The following is a 22,382-nucleotide window of genomic DNA, read 5'->3' as shown; positions in this document are numbered from 1 at the left end:
TTCAGTTTATATACATGAATGCACGTAAGTTCATGCATTTTAACCTCTCCTATTAAGTAGCAGAGACAACAGCAATAACAACTATAATAAAAGAACCACTATAATTGGAAAATTCTTGTAGATTAATAATTCAGTTTTATTCTCATCATCAACCAGTGAAGTAAACATGATACTATTATTCCCATGTCAGAATTTGTGGACCTATCATTTAAAATCTATGTGATTTTGAGGAAGTTCCTTAACTTCTTTGAGTCTTCATTTTCTCATTTTTAAAATAGATGCAAAATGAGAAAGAGCTTTATACATTACAAAATATTACACAAAAATTATCTAATAATACTCATTTTAGAGAAGAAAAGCTTAATCTCCAGAAAACTGTAAGTGATATGTCCAGGTCAAATGATGTTCAAACATAGAGTATAAAACTCACCCCTCCAGTTCTTAATCCTATGTTGTTTTATGACTCCATGATTCTCACTAAAAGAATACAATTTTCCCTACTTAAGTGGTGACTATATTTACTAAGGCAATAAATAGTTAAGGATACATTGTATAAGGTATTTTCCTGCTAATTTTCAGGAAGATATTTTGTTTATATTATGGTGTAGACTGAAGGACTTATAATCTCTTTAGTTGTAGACAATGTTTTTTAGAAAATAATAGAACTTTCTAAACTAAACTGGAACTTTGCAAAAAAAAAAAAAAAAAAAAAGAAGAAGACTGTTATCAGTACCTCTGTGACTAAGATGATAAATTATTTACTGCTCTGGAACAAAGGCCCTCTTACAGTAAGAAGTTAAGAATAATACTGTTGATCCTTAAAACAAAGGGTAAAGTAAGAATATGGTTTTGGAAAATGGATGAAATAGCGATTAACTTGATGAAGTTCAAATGAGAAAAAAAGGATGGTATAAAAACTATTCTTTTTTTCCCACCATTCCCACCCAGGCTGAGGAAGCAGCATATATGGGAAAGTGAGATGTACAAAGGAAAGCAAGATGTCTTTAATGTGTCTGCAGAAGGAAATCCAGGCTGGTTTTCTGGAACTGAGTATTACGTGGGTGAGCAGCAAGAGATGGGAATGAAAGGCAAGTAGGATAAGACATTCTGGCAACATTAAGGATTTTGTACTCTATCCTAAAGTACAAAAAAACCAAGAAAGCTCTTTAAGTGTTTTAACATGAGAGTAAGAGATTTAATTGTGTCTTGAAAGATCATTGTGGTTATGTATTGAAAATGGACTAAAATGAGGCCCAATAAGAGGCTAGATTAGGAGACTGGTTAGGAATGAAGATCAGTCATTGGATTTTAAATAAATGTAGAAAGTAGAATTCAGAAAACTGGGAGATTGATTGGACATATTGAGAGGGCTGTGAGGGGCCCAAAACACACGCTGTAATACAGATTTGACCGTCATTAGCATATAAATGATAATTGAAACCAAGGAGATGGATGAGGGAGTCCTGGAGAGTTGTCAACTGTCTCTCCTCCTGGATGATCTATTAGCATCTTAAACTCATGACATCTAAATTACAGCAAATTCTCTTCTCACATAAACTTTTCCTTCTTTTTTTCTGTTTCATTTACACTGCCACCACTGCCCAACTAACAAGAAATTCATATCTTCTTTGATTCTCTTTTTCCTGGTTCCTACAATCAATTACTTCATTCATTAAAAACACTCCTCAGCAGTCTCTTGTATTCATTCCCCTTTTTCATTGTAATTAGCATTGTCCTAATTCAGCCCCTCATCTTCATTTGCCTAGATATCTTGAATAACTTTTATCTTGTTCTCCAATCCTTATCTCTTTAATTACATAAACTCTGTTATATGCCTAAGATCCCAGGTAGATAATGGTACTTCTTCATTATAAGCATACAAACTTCTAGTTTGTCAAGTGTCTAGGTACTAAAGTCTAAAATCCTCATTCTGGTCACAAATGTCTTTAATCACACTATAACCTATCACTCCAGCCTCATCTTCTACAGAGATTTCCATCTGTAGCACAGACTGGGCACACTTGGTTACCTTCATTTACTACACGTCATGCCCATGTTCATTAAACCTCCATACATACATTTTTCTCTCAGCTGGAATTGCCTTTTCTCTCTTTTCTTGTCTACTGAAATTCTTTTTCAAGGCTCAGCTTCCTCTTTGAAGCATCACTGATCCTCGTGATGAGATTTAATGACTGCTTTCTTTGTACAATCATATCTTGGTTCTACTTCTTTCACAGTACTTATTGCTTCCTAGCTTTTACTGTGTTTTGTTCATATGTATGTTTTTCACGTTAGATCTTAAGTTCTTTGAGAACAGGAACTGGATTTGTATTTAATGTTGAGTTATGTACATTGCCCAGGATGGTGCTTTGAAAATAGGTAGATTTTAATAAATGTCTGCTATAATGAATGCATGAATAAATGAATAAAATAAATACATGATTCAGGCTACAGTAACCAAAATAGCATGGTACTGGTACAAAAATAGGCACACAGACCAATGAAACAAAACAGAGGCCAGAAATAAGGTTGCACAATTATAACCATCTGATCTTTGACTAAGCTGACAAAAACAAGCAGTGTGGAAAGGACTCCTGATTCAATAAATGCTCTTGGGATAACTGGCTAGCCATATGCACAAGATTGAAGCTGGACCCCTTCCTTACACCATATTAAAAAATCAACTCAAGATGGATTAAAGACTTAAATGTAAAACCCAAAGCTATAAAAATCTGGAAGACAACCTAGGCAATACCATCCTGGACATAGGAATGGGCAAAGATTTCATGATGAAGACACCAAAAGCAATCACAATGAGAGCAAAAATTGGCAGGTGGGATCTAATTAAACATAAGAGCTTCTGCACAGCAAAAGAAACTATCAACAGAGTAAACAGGCAACCTACAGAATGAGAGAAAATATTTGCAAACTATGCATCCGACAAAGGTCTAATATCCAGCATCTATAAGAAACAAACACATTTACAAGAAAAAAACAAAAAAAACCCATTAAAAAGTGGGCAAAGGACATGAACAGACACTTCTCTAAAGAAGGCATACATGTGGTCAACAAGCATATGAAAAAAAACTCAATATCACTGATCACTAGAGAAATGCAAATCAAAACCACAATAAGATAGCATCTCACACCAGTCAGAATGGCTATTAGTAAAAAGTCAGAAAATAACAGATGCTGGCGAGGCTGCGGAGAAAAGGGAGCACTTATACACTGTTGGCTGGAGTATAAATTAGTTCAACCATTGTGAAAAGCAGTATGGTGATTCCTCAAAGAGCTAAAAGCAGAACTACCGTTAGACACAGCAATCTCATTGCTGGGTATATCATTCTACTGTAAAGACACATGCACACAAATGTTCACTGCAGCACTATTTACAATAGCAAAGGCATGGAATCAACCTAAATGTCCATCAGTGACAGACTGGATAAAGAAAATGGGGCACATATACACCATAGAATACTATGAAGCCTTACAAAAAATGAGATCATGTCTTTTGCTGGAACATGGATGGAGCTGGAGGCTATTATCCTTAGCAAACTAATGCAGGAACAGAAAACCATATACTGCATATTCTCACTTATAAGTGGGAGCTAAATGGTGAGAACTCATGAACACAAAGATGGAAACAACAGGCACTGGGTTCTACTTGAGGGTCGAGGGTAGGAGGAGGGTGAGGAGCAGGAAAGATCACTATTGGGATGAAATAATCTGCACATCAAATCCCTGTGGCAGAAGTTTACCTATATAATAAACCTTCACAGGTACCCCGAATCTAAAATAAAACTTTAAAATAAGAGAGAAAAAAATACTTGATGCTATGAAGCAATGAAAACATACAATTAGCAAATTTAATGCTGATTACTAAACTTAACAAACTCAACCATGGGAAGGCAAATTCCCGATAGTCACTAGAATCTAGATTAGGTTTTATCTTACTAGTTCTGTACTAAGAGGTATAGAGACGTCTGTGTGCTCATTGAGGCAGATTTCTTCTTTATCATACCGTAACTATTTTCTAAGGACATGCTGCTTCTGTAAGGTCTGAATTGCATTCCAGTTTCTCTGGATACCCTGAGTTCACACCTGCTTGGTTAGAACTCTATCAAACATTTCTCTGGAAAGTGGACCCTATACTTACTCGTTCCCTTGCCAACACCCACACACATAACCCACACATGTCACACACTAGCTGCCAAGTACAGACTGCCTCATACCAAATGAACCTATAATAGTTCTCTCCCCACCATGTATCTGACTAAAGGTAACATGTGCCAAGTTTGCCTTATTAATGTGTTCTGTTCCTTGGAGAGGAGACTTTGAGTGTTGACTCTGTATATCACAGAGTAAGGATGGCCTCTTAGCCGGGTGCACTTAGCTATGTCTCCTCTCTGATCCCCAGCCACATGGTTCAGGTGCCTCCCACTCCAGACTGCATGGGTAATAACTTTAACTGGGGCAATAGCAAAGGGAAAGTGAAACTAGAACAGGAAGTGAACAGATACAGGTAATGAATAGATATCTCCCTTTTTAAAGGTCAGGAACATTTTTGAAGTCTTTACTTCTGTTCTCTTCCTACTAAGTCCAAATCTATTTTAACAGTTATGCTTAGAAAAGCAGACACTCTTCCCCATCACATAGAGAAGTTAGAAAGATTTCTGATGGGAAATATCTGATATAATAATGGGTGTGATAAACATTTTAAACTGGGCAAATGGTCTCTGTGTTCTCTGGAAGCCTTCCATAATAGCTGATATTGATTTTTTAATGAGAGAAAAGCTGATGAAACACAGGCTTTTATTTTCGTGAACTCAGCCGGCAACACTCTTGGGTCTCCTACAGATGTTACTTTTAAGCAAGATGGGAATTTCATGGATTACTTTTTTCCCTGCTTTTCTCAGGAGTAAATAAAAAGCAATATGGATATCTGGAGGCATGCTGCTCTTTACCAAGGATGCGCCATTAACTCTGTAGTGGACCCACAAAATGCTTGTGGCCCATAATCCCGGGAACTGATCATTCGCACAAGATAGAATTTATAACTCATGTCAAGTATTTCTCAAGTTGTAACTGGGTCATGGTAAGTAGACTGAATTCTTTTTAAAGAATTTAACATAAAAGAGTCAGGTTGAGACAGAATTAACGAATAGATTACATACATAAGTAGAAAATAGTCTTTCACAAATTTAAACTTGGTTTTATTTTATAAGAAGCTATACCAGAGAAAGTGTGGTCCTGAAACCTTCACTAAATGCTTTGATGATCTATAGAGTCTCATAAGATACAAAATTGAGAAGAGAGTTGAGAGGTAAATGAACAGAAACTGAGGTAATAACACGGTGCTGTTTTACATGTATTTATGCATTAGTTTAATTGGTCCACATTGCTTCTGATCTCTATTTCAATTTCTGTGAGAGCCTAAATCTAAGATTATATGTTTACTCTGGATTAGTGCCTTCCACTGCCAAATTTTCTTCCTTAGCCTAAAGGAGCTGAATAATTAGAGCATAGAAGTTTTTTTTTGGATATACTATATTCCAGAAATTTTCAACAACTGATTAATGATAAGTTATTTCAATACTTATGAATAAAATACCATATGGCTACTTCTTTTAAATAAAATATCACTATATATTCTCTTTGGCGATTGTTTAATATATCATGACTCAATGCTGAATGCTTTTTTAAGGTATGTAGAAAAGTTTATTAAACAAGAGAAAAAAAAACCCACTGATAGCTTTCTGAATCTATTTTTTTTCCAAAGAGCTGTTCTTTCACATTATTTTAACATGCTCAGTTTTCATCAGTATAATTTTAGTGTCACCTGAGAAACAGCATAACCTATATTTGTGCTTTTCTGTTTTGGATTTATTTTTGAAATATCTGGAGCAGGTTAAAGCAGTTGTTAAAATTTGGTACTACTCCTCATATGTAGTTATTTATATCATTATAGGCATTTAGAAATGCTGGACACCTCGGTTATTATTATCATTATTTTTTTGAGATGGAGTCTTGCTCTGTTGCCCAGGCTGGAGTACAGTGGCATGATCTGGACTCACTGCCAGCTCCGCCTCCCGGGTTCACGCCATTCTCCTGCCTCAGCCTCCTGAGTAGCTGGGACTTCAGGCGCCTGCTACCACACCTGGCTAATTTTTTGTATTTTTAGTAGAGATGGGGTTTCACCCTGTTAGCCAGGATGGTCTGGATCTCCTGACCTCGTGATCCACCCACCTTGGCCTCCCAAAGTGCTAGGATTACAGGCATGAACCCATAATCCCATGCCTGGCCACACCTCGGTTTTTTATGTAAATTAATTTTATCTTTCTCATTAAATTGAAAATTTTAAGACTCTGGGTTTCATCATATGTTAATGTATCCTTGCAGTTTCTAGCCTATGGTAAACAGGAGCTCATGAATTCATGAGCTTGATTCTACCTGGATATTTATTATTTAAATGGGGTCAGAATCACAGACTTAATCCTTGTGGGTTTTTTTTGTTTGTTTGTGGTACAGTCACATTATAAACCTTAGTCATTTCATACTTGCAAAATGGCCTAATAGAATTGGGAGCTAGAATGCAGATTTACCAATAAGAATCCTTGGTTCTTACTGAAAAGCCAACTTGTAGATTTTGGAGATGCATAGAACTTTATATATCCACTTTACACGAGAAGAAACCAGTATATTTGCATATGAAGGACATATTTATAATATTTTTAGAGATACTTATCTTTCAAGGCAAGGTGGAGAGAAGTAAGGTGAATATGTTGTTTGAAAGTTAAAACAATAATCCAAATCAAATCTTCCTTGCAACAAAGTTAACGTTTGTTCTGTACTAACCAATGAACTTTTCTGTGGTGATGGAAGTTTCCTATCTGTGCTGACCAATATGCTACCACTAGCCAAACGTGGCTGCTGAGTACTTGAAATGTGATCAGTGAAACTGAAGAATGGAGTTTTAAATTTTGTTTAATAAAAATTAATTTAAATATAAACAAACATGTGACTAGAAGATATTACATTGGACAGTGTTCTTATAAATTAACAAGGATCTAGTATAAGAACATAAATGAACTGAAGTCTACTAAATGGCAAGCACTGTGCTAAGTGCTTTTTGTTAATGATCTGTTAGGGTTATTATGAATTTTAAATCAATTAATACACACAAAGCAATTTAAAACAATTAATACACATACAGCACTTAGCACAGTGCCTAGGTCATGCAAAGAATTCACTGTTAGGTCATTTATTCATTAACTCTACAAGGTAGATGTTGTTATCTTCATTTAATAGATAAGGAAACAGTCTTTTGGGGGTTAAGTAATATGTCCTGAAGAATGTAGCCAGTAAAATGCCAAACTAGGATTGAAACCCAGAAAGGTCTGCCTGCCACGTTTGTACCCTTAACAACATGTGGTAGAATTATTGTCATCTGGAAGTTCTAAATCAGTTGTGTTTCATAGATTCCAAATCCCATGCTGATAGACCAAATGTATGTTTCCCACGTACAGTTTGCTGCAATCCCTAGTGTGTATGTACATGCCTAGAGGAGTCACTATATCCCTCTCCTAGAAGATATTTCTATCAGATTTTTCTTCCTTCATGGTACATATCTGGTCTCCATCTCTTTAAATTGGACAGTGGAATAAAACCTTAAATTTTCCCCTGCTGGTCACAAGAGAGTGTGTAGGACCATGACTCAGTACATGTAATGCATACCACTAAAAGTTGAGTTGCTAGCAACTCACTTTCCAATTCTGACCCTCAGTTTCTTAATGTGGGAAATTGGCAAGTGATCAAAGGTGGAGTTTGGAATGGAGAGCCAGGGACAATTCTTGCCTGCTCTACATTAGGTTGTCATGATATATAAGTGAGATAATATATATAAGGCATTTTTGAAAGATCCTAATGCCCAATATGACTGAAAGCGTTATTTTTAAAATGACTGTCCTTGAACATTAGTCAAAATATAGTGGGATAACCCTTACATGCATCAATATTGATATGAATAGGAATGTTTGAGACAATAACTATGAATGAATACATTAAATTATTCAGGAATATGTTTATAAGCTGTACAATGGTACTCTTAGTTTGCTCATTCCTTTTTCTTCTGAATAGCTCCTTGGGGAACTCCAAGCCATTAGTAAAAATAGACTACTGAAGCACAGGCATAAATGAAGCTTATTATTACTTATTATTTTTTTTTTTTTCCCAAGGGACTTACCATTTCTAGCAGGTTCAAGAGCAGTTGGCTGTGCTTTCTGATAATATTATAAGCACGACAGCAAAGTTCCACAAAATCTTGGAAATGCTGTGGGTTTTTCCCACCCTCTGTAATAAAGTATTCCATCTCTGAAGTAAAAATGAAAGGAGCTCGGTCCCTATAAACCAAAAGCAGTAGCAATCATTCAAAGGAAAATAGTTTGTCAGGTTAAATCAGCAGTTATAACGACTTATTTTCATTTGAATTTTCTTGTTTTTTTTTTTCTCTACTGTAATAGATACATTTCCTTCATTGTGAGACAGCTTGAGAAACTGCATAATTGTAGGCTTTGAATAACTGGGCTGCAATAGCGAGAAAAGGATAAGATATTTTACAATGTCAACTATATTGTCTGAAATGTTTAATTCTAAATTACATGTGGAGGGGAATATTATTCATTAAAAGTATCATAAAGGCCAATTCAGAGTGAAGGTGATATTTATGGAGTCTATAAAAAATACATTTTCTGCTAAATTTTGATATGATCAAACAGATGTGTTTGACCTTATAGTATTAAAAAAATTGCCTTAAATGATGACCCTTTAGGAAAAAAGTTTCTGGTAAAAGCTAAGAAAAAAGCAGATGTTACTAATTCACTGGCATCTGCTTAGTGAAAGGGAAAAAAGGTAGCTATATTTTATTTCACACTAGACCCAGTAAAACTGCTGATCAGAAAGGAAGAATATGAGTAGACCATGTTATTATGTAAGTCATACTGACCACTGTAGTCTAAGGATGGAAAAATAAGAAAACAAAAGACCAGAGAGAAGATGGTCCCATGTTCTCTACCTTTGTTCGTTTTTTTTTTTTTTTTTTTATCATGTCATTTAAGATATGGATAGGCCTGAGATGAAGTATTAGCAATTGTAACAGAGAATAGCAGAGAGAGGACTGGAAACGTCCCTGTTTGAGGAATTATCACTCATTGAATAAGAACATAGAGTTTTAATACCTTAGGCCAATTTAACACCAATTTGGTGAAGGGTTAGACCAAGTAGCATTTTAAAAATTCATGGATTATTGAAGGAAACTCTTATTTTTTTAAATAATAAAACATAGTTGTTTTCTTTTTGTTGCTATGCTTAGCTACTTTAGTAAAAATACAATGGAGTGAAAAATTTCACTAATCTGACAGTTAATGAAACCTTTCAGTAGTACGGATATTTATATCAGAAAGCTATAACTTCACCAATTTGTGGCAGGTTTGGGACAGTGGAGTCTAATTGCAGGCAAAATGTATAAAAAAAAACACCCTAGTTTTTAGCTATCATTATTTTATTTAGAAAATTTATTTTGTAATCCATGCTACCACAATGCCTGGAGGAAAGGCTAGAATACCAGTACCTTCACTTCTGTTTATATTCATTCATTTCTTCAACAAAATTTATTGAGCACATACATACACTGAGGACTATGTCTAAAGTATCATGTCTAAATTTTAAAATTCTGGTTCAAAATCCTTTTTTATTTGGCCTTCATTGACTTATCCAACCTATTTTCTATGAATTATTTAATAAGTTCTTGACTTTAGCCCAGCTGGAAGAAGAGATATTGAAAACATGAGATAAGATATAGCATGGGTTCTAATTCTGGTCCTGCTATGTCTCGATTCTTCATCTCTAAACCACCTAACTCTTGGAATTGCTGTGACGATTAACTTAGGAAATGTACATGTACATAAATAACTGACACATAGGGAGGGTGGCACATTTGTGAATTGCTCACACTAGAGAGAGGCTCCTGCAGAGGCACAGACTGTGGGCTTGTTAACCAGGTTTCAAATCATGGCTCCACCACTTACTATAGTAGTTCTATGACTCTGGGTGACTTATTCTCTCCATGCTGCAATCTCCTTCTTTGTAAAATGGAGATGAGAGCACTTGACTCTTGATCTTGTTGAGAGAATCAAATGGGTCATAGCACATGCAAGTGTTTAGAACATAGCCTAGCATGTAGTAAGCACTCACCAAATTTTAAATAGTATTGTCTGCAAACAGCCAAGTGTCCTTGTAGCTGAACCTTGTTATCACTAAATTTCATTGTCTCTTCAAAAATCTATCAGTAAAATCTCACCCTTATTCCAAGGTTTAATTTACTCTGTGTTACTCCATGTAACCTCTCTTGCTACATAAACCCATAAGTGGATCATTGAATTTGATAGCATTTTTTATATATCACTCACTCATTCATCACTATTGCCATCATTTTAGTAGAGTTTTAGTAATATCATAGATTTTCATAATCAGAAAAAATTTTAATTTTATATGTAATAGTTTTCTAATAGTTTTTCCACTGTCTATGCTGTGTTTACTATATTGAGTAGAACTTTGGAAATACTTTTAGAAGAGTATTAATTTTTACACCTTCCTGAAACTTTTTGTACTAATATGATGAATATACTTTTCTCTTTTCCATAAGGAGAATTATGGTGGATCAAATTAATTTATCTTGGAAGGTTTCTGTAGTTATGCTCAAGTTCATGAGATAACACACTTCCTTTGTCCATGGTCACCATTATTAGAAATCAGATACGGAAACACCATAACAGAAAGTTAAATACACAAGAGAAACATATACAAATTAAATAAAATATAAAGTGATATTAAAGAAACAAATTTCAGTTGTGTTTAAACATTATCATAGTCTAAATTTTCAGTGGATCCAACAAAATAAAATGCTGTATCTTTTCTGAATGATTTTCATGACTCGCTTCTGAGCATTTTCTTTTTAAATCTCAGAATTACCCTAAACTTGTGTATAAATGAAAAGAAACCTCACATGTGCAAAAAAATCCCATCTATTCCTATAAGATGTAGAAACTTCAGTTAGGATGTAATTTATCAGTGCACTGAAATGTAAACCTATTCCCACATTATAGAATTAAGTGTTGCAGTTTATCTCTGAAATTTAAGCATTACTTATAAATCTGAGGTATAAATTGGTTGTGACAAAAGGGAATATTCTAAACTATTTGATCTCTCATGGTCTGTACCGTGATTACATTTTGAATTATATATTGAAAATCTCTTATTTATAGCTATATAAATAAGTTATAGATATTTCTTGTTGTGACTATCCTATCTTTTGTTTTTTTTCTAGATTAATGGTTTTACCTTTGCTTACCGAAGTCCCCCCGTTCTTGCTTCTGTATCTTTTACTCATATTGTAACTACTAGTTTCTTTCTTTTTTTTTTTTTTTAATCTCTTTCTTTCTCACCTGATGTTCTAAAACCGATTTAGAGGTCAGGACCAAAAATCTTGTCTTACAAGTCTTCTCCAATTAACCCAACCCTTGTCAGAGTAAGAAGTCTCTCTCTCTCTTTTTTTAATCCAAATGACCCGTATGATTTTCAAGAGCAGAGGAAGTAGTCCACCTTCCTTTTATATAGTCTTAACATCGGAAACAATGTTTTGACGTTATTCTCTTACATGCAATGAATACAACAATAAATAAACATAGCTCATATAGAGAAGAGCTTGTGACACTTCGACATTTATTTGGGAAGGTCATAAGTACAAACATATTTGTAATGATTCTGTCATTTTTGTTGTCAAAGTTAATATTTTCATTAACTTATGACCATTTTTCCCTGAAGTTATTATTATTTTTTAAATGCAGAGACTGAATATTTTACAGATTTCCAATAGGGGTGAGAAGTGAGTTGGTGGTTTAAAAATGTATATATACTTAGAAATGTAAGAACATTTATATTACAGATAATTATTAAGCAGACAAATAAATTCACTTAATATAAGAAATAGCAAGAGTCTGGGCATGGTGGCTCACACCTGTAATCCCAGCATTTTGGGAGGCTGAGGGGGGTGGATTACCTGAGGCCAGGAGCTCGAGGCCAGTCTGAGCAACATGGTGAAACCCTATCTCTACAAAAAATACAAAAATTATCCAGGCACAGTGGCACACACCTGTAATCCCAGCTACTCGAGAGGCTGAGGCACAAGAATTGCTTGAACCTGGGAGGCGGAGGTTGCAGTGAGCTGAGATTGTGCCACTGCACTCCAGTCTGGGAGACAAAGCAAGGCTCTGTCTCAAAAAAAAAAAAAAAAAAAAAAAAAAAAAAAAAAAAAAAAAAAGAAAGAAAGAAAGAAAAAAAAGAAATATCAGGACAATTAATAGTTTGCTGTTTATTACTTTCACGTGTTTTCCTTCTAGCCATACTGTATATAAAATCTCCTTGTATAGTCATTGGAATACCAAGATCATCATTATTAAGCATTTGCAGATCACCACTGAACTGAAGAAACATAGAGTTTTAGGGTATGTTTCTGTATATTAGGTGAATTGAGTGTAATCAGGGAGATATACACTACAGTTATTTATCAACAAATACTGAGCTTCTATAATAGATTTGTGCAAGGCTCGTAAGTGAGGTGAAAGATTTTTAAAAATCAATTGTTCTAAAAGCAATATCAATTTATTAAATAAGAACAATAATGTTTTGAAAAGATTACTCCACAATACAGAGAAGGGTTTGGAACAGGGAGGGTGTATACGAGGAGATCAGACAAGAGACTTTTGCAAAAAATTTTGACCAGATATGATAATAGCTTAGATTAGAGTTGTGGCATACAGATAACAGAGAAGAGGGAAGACTTAAAGCATATTTCAGAGAAAAAAAAATAAATTGGGTTTCATGACAATTAGAATGGGAAGGAGAAGAGGTGCCAAGAAGAACTTTAACTTTTTCCCTTGTGTAGCAGGAAGACTGCAGTGCAACATTCGGAGGTGGCTCAGCCTTGAGCTTAAGTTATATTTGAGGTAACTTTGAGACATACAAATGCAGATTAAAATGAGGATACTCATTTCTGGACCATGAAGAAAAGATTTAGGTTGGAGGCAAAATTTTGTGAGTGAAACTTCTGATTCTGGGAAGATGAAGTAGGCTCATTTTTCCTTGTTCCTCCCACTGAGTATATTAAGAACTCTGGAAATTATATACAAAGCAAACATAAGGTGACTCTGACAGGCATAAAGAAGACAGACTACCTAGGGATGTCAGGACTCAAGTAACAGCATGGAGGTGACTTTTCTGGGTTTTCTTTTTTACCTCATATATTCTAGGCATGAAATATATGCTGCTAAAGTAGGCAATCTAAAAAACCCCAAAGAAAAGCCTACTTTAAAGGAGCAGTCAAAAACAAACAAACAACAACAACAACAACAAAACAGCAAATTTTAGACTGTAACCCCTCTACTCCAGCCAAATATCAGGGCAGGCACTGTGACACCACTTCTCCCCTACACCAGCCAAGGGCAAGGCAGGCAGCCAAGACTCCCACTCCTACCAGACTGTGATGTCCCCCACTAGGGTACTGTCAGAGAGAGCTCAGTAAGAAAATTGGTACTAGTGGAAGAATACACATAGGCTAATGGAACAGAATAAATAATATAGAAATAGACCCACACAAATACATGCCCAACTGATTTTTTATAAAGTTGTAAAAGTAATTCAATGAAGACAGGTTAGCCTTTTGAACTGATGATACTGGAACAATTAGACACCCATATGTAAAAATATAAACTTTGACCCAAAACTCATACTTAATACAAAAATTAACTTACAATGATTCACAGACTTAAATATAAATTATACAACTTTTAGGAAAAAAAATAGGAGAAACTCTTTGAGATTTAGGGCTATGCAAAAATTTTAAAATTTCAACATGTCTGCTTTGTGAAAAATTATGAGATGAAAAGACAAACTACAGACTAGAAGGTAATATTTGCCAACCACATAGCCAGCAAAGTGCCAGTATCTGGAGTATATATTTTAAAAATTCTCAAAATTTAACCATAAAAATCAAATAATATAATTAGAAAAAGAGCAAAAGACATAAAGCGATGTTTCACAGATGACTTGCAGATGGTAAATAAACATATAAAAGGATGTTCAGCATTACTAACCACTAGGAAAATGCAACTTAAACCCACAATGAGATGTCACTACCCACCTATCAAAATGGCTAGATAAAAAATAATGAAACAATACCAAACGCTGGCAAAGATGTGGAGAAACTGGATTACTCACACATTACTGGTGAAAATGTAAAGTGGTACAGTCACTCTGGAAAATCACTTGGCAGTTTCTTAAAAACAACAACAACATACAACTACCATACAACCCAGCAATTATACTTTTGGATGTTCATCTCAGAGAAATATCTGTTCACAGAGACTTACAAATGAATTGCTTGCAGTAGCTTTATTCTTAATAGCCAGAAAAAGGAAACAACTGAGATGTCCTTCAATGGGTCAATGGTTAAACAATATATGGTACATGCATATTAAGAAATATTATTTGTCAATAAAATAACATAACTTTGAAAGCACAACAGCTTGAATTAATCTTCAGAGAATTATTCTGTGTGAAAAGAGCCAATGAATAAAAATTGCATGCTGCATGGTTCTATTCATATAACACACTTGAAATGACAAAAATATAGGAATGGAGAACAGATTAGTGATTGTCAGGGGATAAGAATGGAGTGGGGAAGAAGGTGAGAGGGAAGTGAATGTGGCTACAAAAAGGCAACCCAAAAAATCCCGGACGATGAAATTGTTCTGTATTTTGAATGTATTGATATCAGTATCCTGGTTGCAAGAACTGTACCATAATTCTGTAAGATGTTACCATTGGAGGAAACTGGTAAAGGATTTATGGAATCTCTTTGTATTATTTCTTACAACTGCATGTGGATCTTCAATTATCTCAAAATAAAAAGTATCTTCAAAATATTGTGAGTTATTTGGATATAGATATTGATAGAAGTCTTGACATAGTTAATATAGATGACACCAGTTTGGTGGAAACTGTAGAGTGAGATGAGAAAAGCACTAAAACGAATCTTGGGAAATCGATCTTTTGGTAACTTGGTAGAAGGAAACAATTTTGAATTAGATATCAAGAAAGGGAGAAAAACTAGAGGGTGATGATACATTACATAAGGCATGTGAAGAAGATACTTTGAGGAAGGAATAGTTAACATTGTTGAAATTTGCAGGTAAATCAAATAAAATGATGAATAAATATTTTTAGGTCTAGTATTCTGAAGGTGTATTATTCCATTCTCACACTGCTATAAAGACATACCTGAGACTGGGAAATGTATGGAGAAAAGAGGTTTAATTGACTCACAGTTCCATAGGCTGTACAGGAGGCATGGCTGGGGAGACCTCAGGAAATTACAATCATGGCAGAAGGTGAGGGGAAGCAGGCACAATCTTCATGTGGGGGAGCATATGAAGGGGAAGTGCTACACATTTTTAAAAAACCAGATCTCATGGGAATTCACTGCCTATCACTAGAACAGCAAGGGTTAAATCTTCCCACATGATCTAATCACCTCCCTCCAGGTCCCTCCCGTAACATTAGGGATTACAGTTCAACATGAGATTTGGGTGGGGACATGGAGCCAAACCATATCAGGTCATTGTTGATCAAGTAATGAAGAATAAAACCAGATCAAGTGGTTATGGATTGAATGGGAGGTAAGGAATGGAGATCAAGAGTTTATAGACAACTCCTCCAGGAAATTTGTGAAGGCGAGAAAAATGGCATGAAGCCTGGAGATTTTGAGGCAAGGTTATTTAAACGTTGGAGAGACAAGCTTATTTAAAAATATTATTTGAGAGGGAGAGGATAAATATGCAAAAAAAAAATGAACTATTGATAGTATAATGTTTATCAGAAGGTGGGAGGGGAATGGCTTCAAAGCACAGATGGAAGGACTTACTTTAGAAGGGAAAAACTGGTCTTCTATTATAATAGAAAGGAAGAAGAGTGTGTGAGTTTTTTTTATTGGTAGAAAAGTAGACTCTGTTCTGGTGGTTTTATTTTTCTCAAGAAAGTAGATATGGTCATCTGTTTAAAGCAGGGAGTTGGTAGGAGTGACCTGAGGTTTATGCTTGAGAGGTTAGGGTGACAATTGTTGTAGACAGTGAAATAGTGGGATGGCTACAGAAATGTGCCATTGCTGGGCCATGAGGGTGCCCCATTTTAAACTAGTGACATGTGTTTGCTCTGTCATGTGATCTGAGAGCCCTGGGCTGCTGCGTATAGCACAGAGACAGCAGATGGGTGGGTTATGGCGCTTGGTTATCTTCTGCTTCCACATTTCTGTTCATAATATGTTCTGCTATAGGCTGTCTTTCCCCCACCTTTCCCACAAGTCTAAGTCCAATCTTTTCTTTAAAATCCTGTTCATATTACACTTCCTCTTGAAATCTTTCCAATAGCACCAGCCCTCGCAGTGGAAATGGCTGTATTTTAAAACACAATATTAAAGAAATGGACAAGGATGCCAATTGTAATGAATGAACTCTGAAATAGCTGAGGAGCGATATCCTTAACATTATCAGCCTTTTATTTATTGAATTATTCTTTAAACAAATACATATATACTCAAAAAATGAATGATGTTTGATTTTCAAGTGTTACATACATAAGCTATTTAAAAACAAAATAATTCATAGAGGCAATTTCCTCAAATGTGAATTATGCCATCTAGATAATACACTGGGTTTCTTCCCAACAGTTCAGGCTGGTCTTCAGACATACTAATCTCAATAGGATAGACTCTGATAGGCTCTGAAATTAGAGTAAAATATCCTAAATGTTTAACTTATATGAGCTTAACTGTACCTACTAGATTAAAAAAAAAAGTAAGAAAAATCTTAAAAGAAAGTAAACAATTCTGCCTGCCTTTTCACTCAAAGAGAAAATGCCCAACAATGAGAAAGTGATCCTGATACTTTCATACTTGGGCTTAGTTTTTGCATGCCTCTTGCAGTGCAACCACCTTTCATGACATTTAATTGTAGTTTTTAAAATTGTGAATTTAATATACATCAGGGTCATAAATGCAAGATGCTACCTAAAGAAACAGTCATCTATCCCAATGCTGGAGAAAGCATAGGCTGTGTTGGGATTATTGAGAAATGGGAATATCATGGCATCTTCCAAAGATTCTACCATCTACTTATTACCTACAACTTTGGACAAATTTTAACAGTTAAGACTTCTCTCTGTCTTAGTTCTTCATTTGTGAAATAGAGAAAATAACAGTATCTACCTCAAAGAGTTTCTGTAAGAATTAATGAAGTTAGTGCATAGCAAGTACCCATGAGACTTTAAAGGGTATTTTTGACCATTTCCTTTATAATCTGATCTTCACTTGATGACGCAGCACCACGCTACAGGGTACTTGCTTTGTGCCAGGCCAGTGACAAGCTGCATCAAATCCAGAGCAATTTGAGAAGAACTACATGTTTGATATTCATGATAGAGGCAGGGGCTATGGAGATATGGAAAGTGGAATGAAAAGATAGAACTCTATCAATAATTCATGATAGTAGAATTAGTCTGCTGGACTCTATGAACATAGACATTTCTTCCTTTTATAGTTTAGTTTATCCAGTATTTTATTTGAGCAACTGATAAAGTCAGTAAATAAAAGTATACAAGCTTAAATCCCAAACTGAAAGACTTGAGTGTTTGAATAATGTATTTGTACACCAAACCGAAACGTGGGACTTAGTAATAAGGCACATTTTGTTTTTATTATTAACATTAGTTGTATTAATTCTTTGAATTTCAACTATTTTTATTCCTAGGAAATATAATAACATTAATGTATATTGTTTAAAGATTTCTAAAAGTTGTAGACTCCTATAATAGTAAATGGGAATAGAAATAATGACTACAAAGCACATTGGGGAACGTTTAAGCTTATACTGTTCCTGATACCACAAATGACCTACATTTCAGAGAGCACATTTTTCTGTTCAGCAGAAAGAACACAAGTCTCTTGTCTAATATCCATGAGTTAATTGAGAAGGCAAATTTGGAATCTCCATTGGATAGGATAGAACATTAGATAATTAAGCAACACAGAAAACCTCATATGTGCAATATAATGAGAACATGAGAGTACATGTACTATTATGGAAAGAACATTTAACACCCTGTGAGATCTCCAAGCTCTCTGCAATTATTAACTAAGGACAGCCTTAGTTAGTCTTCTAAGTGTAAAACAATTTTTTTTCCTGGTTCAGTCTCTTGTAAATGCAATATATGTCCTAAATTAGACCCCCGGAAGTCCCCGATCATCAATAGATTAATAACTTTAGATACTAACTCTGGTTCCTCTCAGGCTCAAATACATCATCTCTTATTTGATAAGGGTGGTTAAAACAACTATTTCTTCAAAATTATCAAGTCTCCTTTCCTAAGTATAACATATTGTGTCTGAATTCATAGTAGATCAGGATTTCATGAGGACAAGAAGAGGCTGATTAGATCCTTCAACTGCCCACTTTTTTTTCTTTGAGGTTGAGTTTAGAGGAAAGAGCTCTTTGAGGAAAGAGCACAGCTATGTTTCACATGGAATTCCAGTGTACACTTGAAACAGAAGTAGTCTAGTCTGGATATGAGGAAAACATTAACAATGCTATAACTCTTGGGTGAAAATTGAATTTTAAATATACATTAGGTTCTAAAATCAGGTTGAAGGTGAAAATCAAGAACAACCTAAGTTACCTGTATAAACATTTAAATAACCCATAGAGTTACCATGTGCATGATCAAAATACAGGCATGAGGCATTGAATGTACATATTATCTCTTACTAAATTGAACTCCATAGTTGTTTCCCCCAGCAACAGAAGCGGGGCACTATTTCTTTAGTTGGATACTAGATAAAGTTCTTATACTAAGCTTATGTTTAGGAGACATTTGTATTATTCTACAAATTTAGTCTAAAACTAAATTTAGAGTCAACGCTATAAGATTCTTATATTGGCAAGCACATTGTACCTTAGACCAGCTAAGGAATCAGCAATGATGCCTTCCATTTTATGCTTGCTTTGTTCACAATGGGGTATTGACTTACTAAGTGCGAGAAGCAGAATCCTTATACCATGTAAGTGGATCCTTCCTTTGTTCTTTTATTTCATCTTTCTCACAAACATTTTCCCCTTCTCAGTCATCCTTTACTCTTTTCATCTGGAAACCTACAAAGTCTCTCTTTGGAGAAAATTTATTTTTCTTATCAGAGAAACTGTTTTTACTTAAAATCAGGGGTTGATATAAGGGAGCTATTCAAAAGAAATCCGGCAATAAAACAGTAGAATGATGAGGTAAAGTCAAAGAGGGAGAAGTAATAGTGAGAAGATGAGATTGATAAAACAAACTTTGTTTCCTGGAATGGCCCGTGTAAGTGAGAGTGATTTGTTACATCCAAAGCATTATTTAAATGCGAGGTGTAGTCTGCCTAGGATTGGCTTTGTGACTGGCGAAAGACTTCATCCTCAGACTCTCACACGAAGAGTAACCATCAGGTTAAAAACAAAACCAAACCAAAACAAACAAAAACAAACAAACAAACAAAAAACCCTCGGTAAATTTCCAGTTAAGGTTACAAAATATAGCACGTTCTTAATAAATTTATATTTAGAAAAATTGTACCCTCTCATGTTCCTGGGTCAAGGAAAGTAAATGTGAAGACATTTTTTGAATGATCTTTCAATCAACTGAAATTGAACCTCTGCTCTATGCTTGGTGCTTAGGACACAAAGATATTCTTAAAACACTCACAGTTGGAGAGATACTGGAAAGTATTTTTCCTTTCTAGAAAACTCAGATGATACAAAGGCCTGCTGTGAGTAAAAAGAAACCACCATATTTCTGAGAAAGCAATCATGAATAACAGACCAATGAGAATCATCTAATTTCAAAGAAAACCAAGATAGTAGTTTTCTTTGAAAAGAAGAATTAAAGCATGCAGGAGATTATTATTACCTATCATTTGGATCACTATGAATATTGTACTGAATGAGAATGATTGGAGTAAGACACAATTATTCCTTTAATCTGTTAAGAGAGTTTTTTGTTAAAAGATAGTTTTAAACCGAGAAGATTTAGAATATAAATACTGTAATACTCAAATTAGAAATTAAATTATTTTTTTAAAAAATCAGTGGTAGTTAATTAACTATTGAAAATAATATCAAAACGTTTATAGACACAGGGAATTTTTGTGAATAGTATTGGGATGAAAATGCTGAGATTAATTAGAGTAGGTAATTTGTTGTCTATTGGGATAAAACTTACAGAGGGTTTCAACAATGTTGTGATAAGACTGATACATGATAGTTTGATCATCTGGGTGTAAATATTTCAATAGGAAAAGAACAGAGGTTGATTTTTATTTTGCTGAGTTCTGGAATCATTTTCTATCTCTTTAAAGTGGATTTATGTCCTATTATGCAGTGATGAATATTTAATAGCTGGCTTACGTTGTTTCCTTAGGAAAAAAGCTCTGATTTGTGGCATTTGCCAATTTTATGTGGAGTAAATACTCCCATTATGGCTGATTTTAGGCTATCAATGTGATGTCATTAAATATAGAATTGAGAAGAAGTACACACAATAGGTTCTTGCAAGACAGTGTGGGCCAGGTTCAGCATACATCTGCTTGTATCTGAAATTGCATTAGAAGTGAAGGATAACTTGATGAAATACCTCCCAATCTAAACCTGACAAAAAGTGTGATCTAGTATGTCAGTCAACAAGCCTCAAACTCAGAGAACTTAAAGGACTAGTAGTTCAATTTATGAACTTCAATATACAGATTTTTTTTTTTTTTTTTGAGATGGGGTTTTGCTCTTGTTGCCCAGGTTGGAGTACAGTGGTGCAATCTTGGATCACTGCAACCTCTGTCTCCCAGATTCAAGTGATTCTCCTGCCTCAGCCTCCCAAGTAGCTGGGATTACAGGGGCCCTTCACCACGCTCAGCTAATTTTTTGTATTTTTAGTAGAGATGGGGTTTTATCATGTTAACCAGGCTGGTCTCAAACTTCTTAATTTGTTTTTCTAAGACCACCAGAGCGGGCACAAAAGAACCAGCGACTAGGCAAGGGTAGGAGCAAAACTGCAAGTTTATTTTGGTCACCTAAGGTGTGGGGAAGAGGTCTGTCGGCCTCCGGCAAAGAAGGCCGACAGAGTCCCCCGGTGGGGCTCTCGGTCGGAGTTCCTGCAGTCCTGACATCCTGACAGGAGTGGAGGACTGAGGAAGGCCGCGCGTGGCGTCCCTCTGGAGCAGCTTTTCTAGGAGTGGGAGGGCAATAGGCGGGGCACGGGCGTGTCAGGGGGCGTTCCGCAGGTGCGACCAGGTAAATCTTGGTCTCTTTGGATTGACGTCACCTGGCGCATGCCCAGTTGGTCTGCACCTTCCCGGGCGCCAGCTGCATTTTCGCGTGCGTGGGAAAAGTCGGTGAAGAAGAACCCGGAAGTGCACCATCTTGCCTCCGTTTGTCCAAACACTTCTGACCTCAGGTGATCTGCCTGCCTTGGCCTCCCAAAGTGCTGGGATTACAGGCATGAGCCACCAGGTCCAGCCCAATATACAGATTTTTAAAAAACAGCAAAAATATACTTAATTTTAAACAAAAGAAAAAATAATTACCCAGAGATGTAACTAATTTCTCATCACTTCATTTGGAACACTTACATTAATTGCAACAAACTTGTATGAAGCCCTCACTTAGTGCTGGATACTCTTCTAAGAATTTTACTGTTATCAATTCATTTAATCTTCAAAAAAAATCTGTTTTATAAACAAGAAAACTGAGGCACAGGACGGACGGGTGGCTCATGCCTGTAATCCTAGCACTTTGGAGACCAAGTTGAGTAGATCACCTGAGGTTAGGAGTCTGAGACCAGCCTGGCCAACATGGCAAAATCCTATCTCTACTAAAAATACAAAAAAAAAAAAAAAAAAAAAAAAAAAAAAAAATTAACCAGGCGTGGTGGTGGGTGCCTGTAATCCCAGCTACTTGGGAGGCTGAGGCAGGAGAGTCACTTGAACCTGGGAGGCGGAGGTTGCAGTGAATCAAGATTGCGACATTGCACTTCTGCCTGGTTGACAAGGTTGGAACTCCGGCTCAAAAGAAAAAAAAAAGAAAAGAAAACTGAGGCACAAAGAAGCCACTAGTTTAAGGTCACACCATTAGCATATACTAATACAGGATTAAAATAACACATTGGAAGAGTGACATCAACAAAGTGACAAAGATTTCTGTGGC

General features: G+C 35.5%; 1 protein-coding gene across 3 annotated transcripts in view; it reads right to left on the bottom strand.

Moving 5' to 3' along the window:
- PIK3C2G (phosphatidylinositol-4-phosphate 3-kinase catalytic subunit type 2 gamma) overlaps window positions 1-22,382 on the bottom strand; it is a 403,430-nt gene that overhangs the window by 111,611 nt on the left and 269,437 nt on the right. For all 3 annotated transcript variants that reach the window (XM_030939123.1, XM_030939124.1, XM_030939125.1), the window contains one exon: window positions 8,243-8,399. In XM_030939123.1, coding sequence (XP_030794983.1) covers window positions 8,243-8,399 — 157 coding nt within the window. The remainder of the gene's footprint in view (window positions 1-8,242; window positions 8,400-22,382) is intronic.

Source organism: Rhinopithecus roxellana, chromosome 10 (genome assembly GCF_007565055.1).
Source record: "Rhinopithecus roxellana isolate Shanxi Qingling chromosome 10, ASM756505v1, whole genome shotgun sequence".
Classification (NCBI taxonomy): Eukaryota; Metazoa; Chordata; class Mammalia; order Primates; family Cercopithecidae; genus Rhinopithecus; species Rhinopithecus roxellana.
Note: the sequence above shows the minus strand (reverse complement) of the source record. Positions and strands in the feature narration are given on the sequence as shown.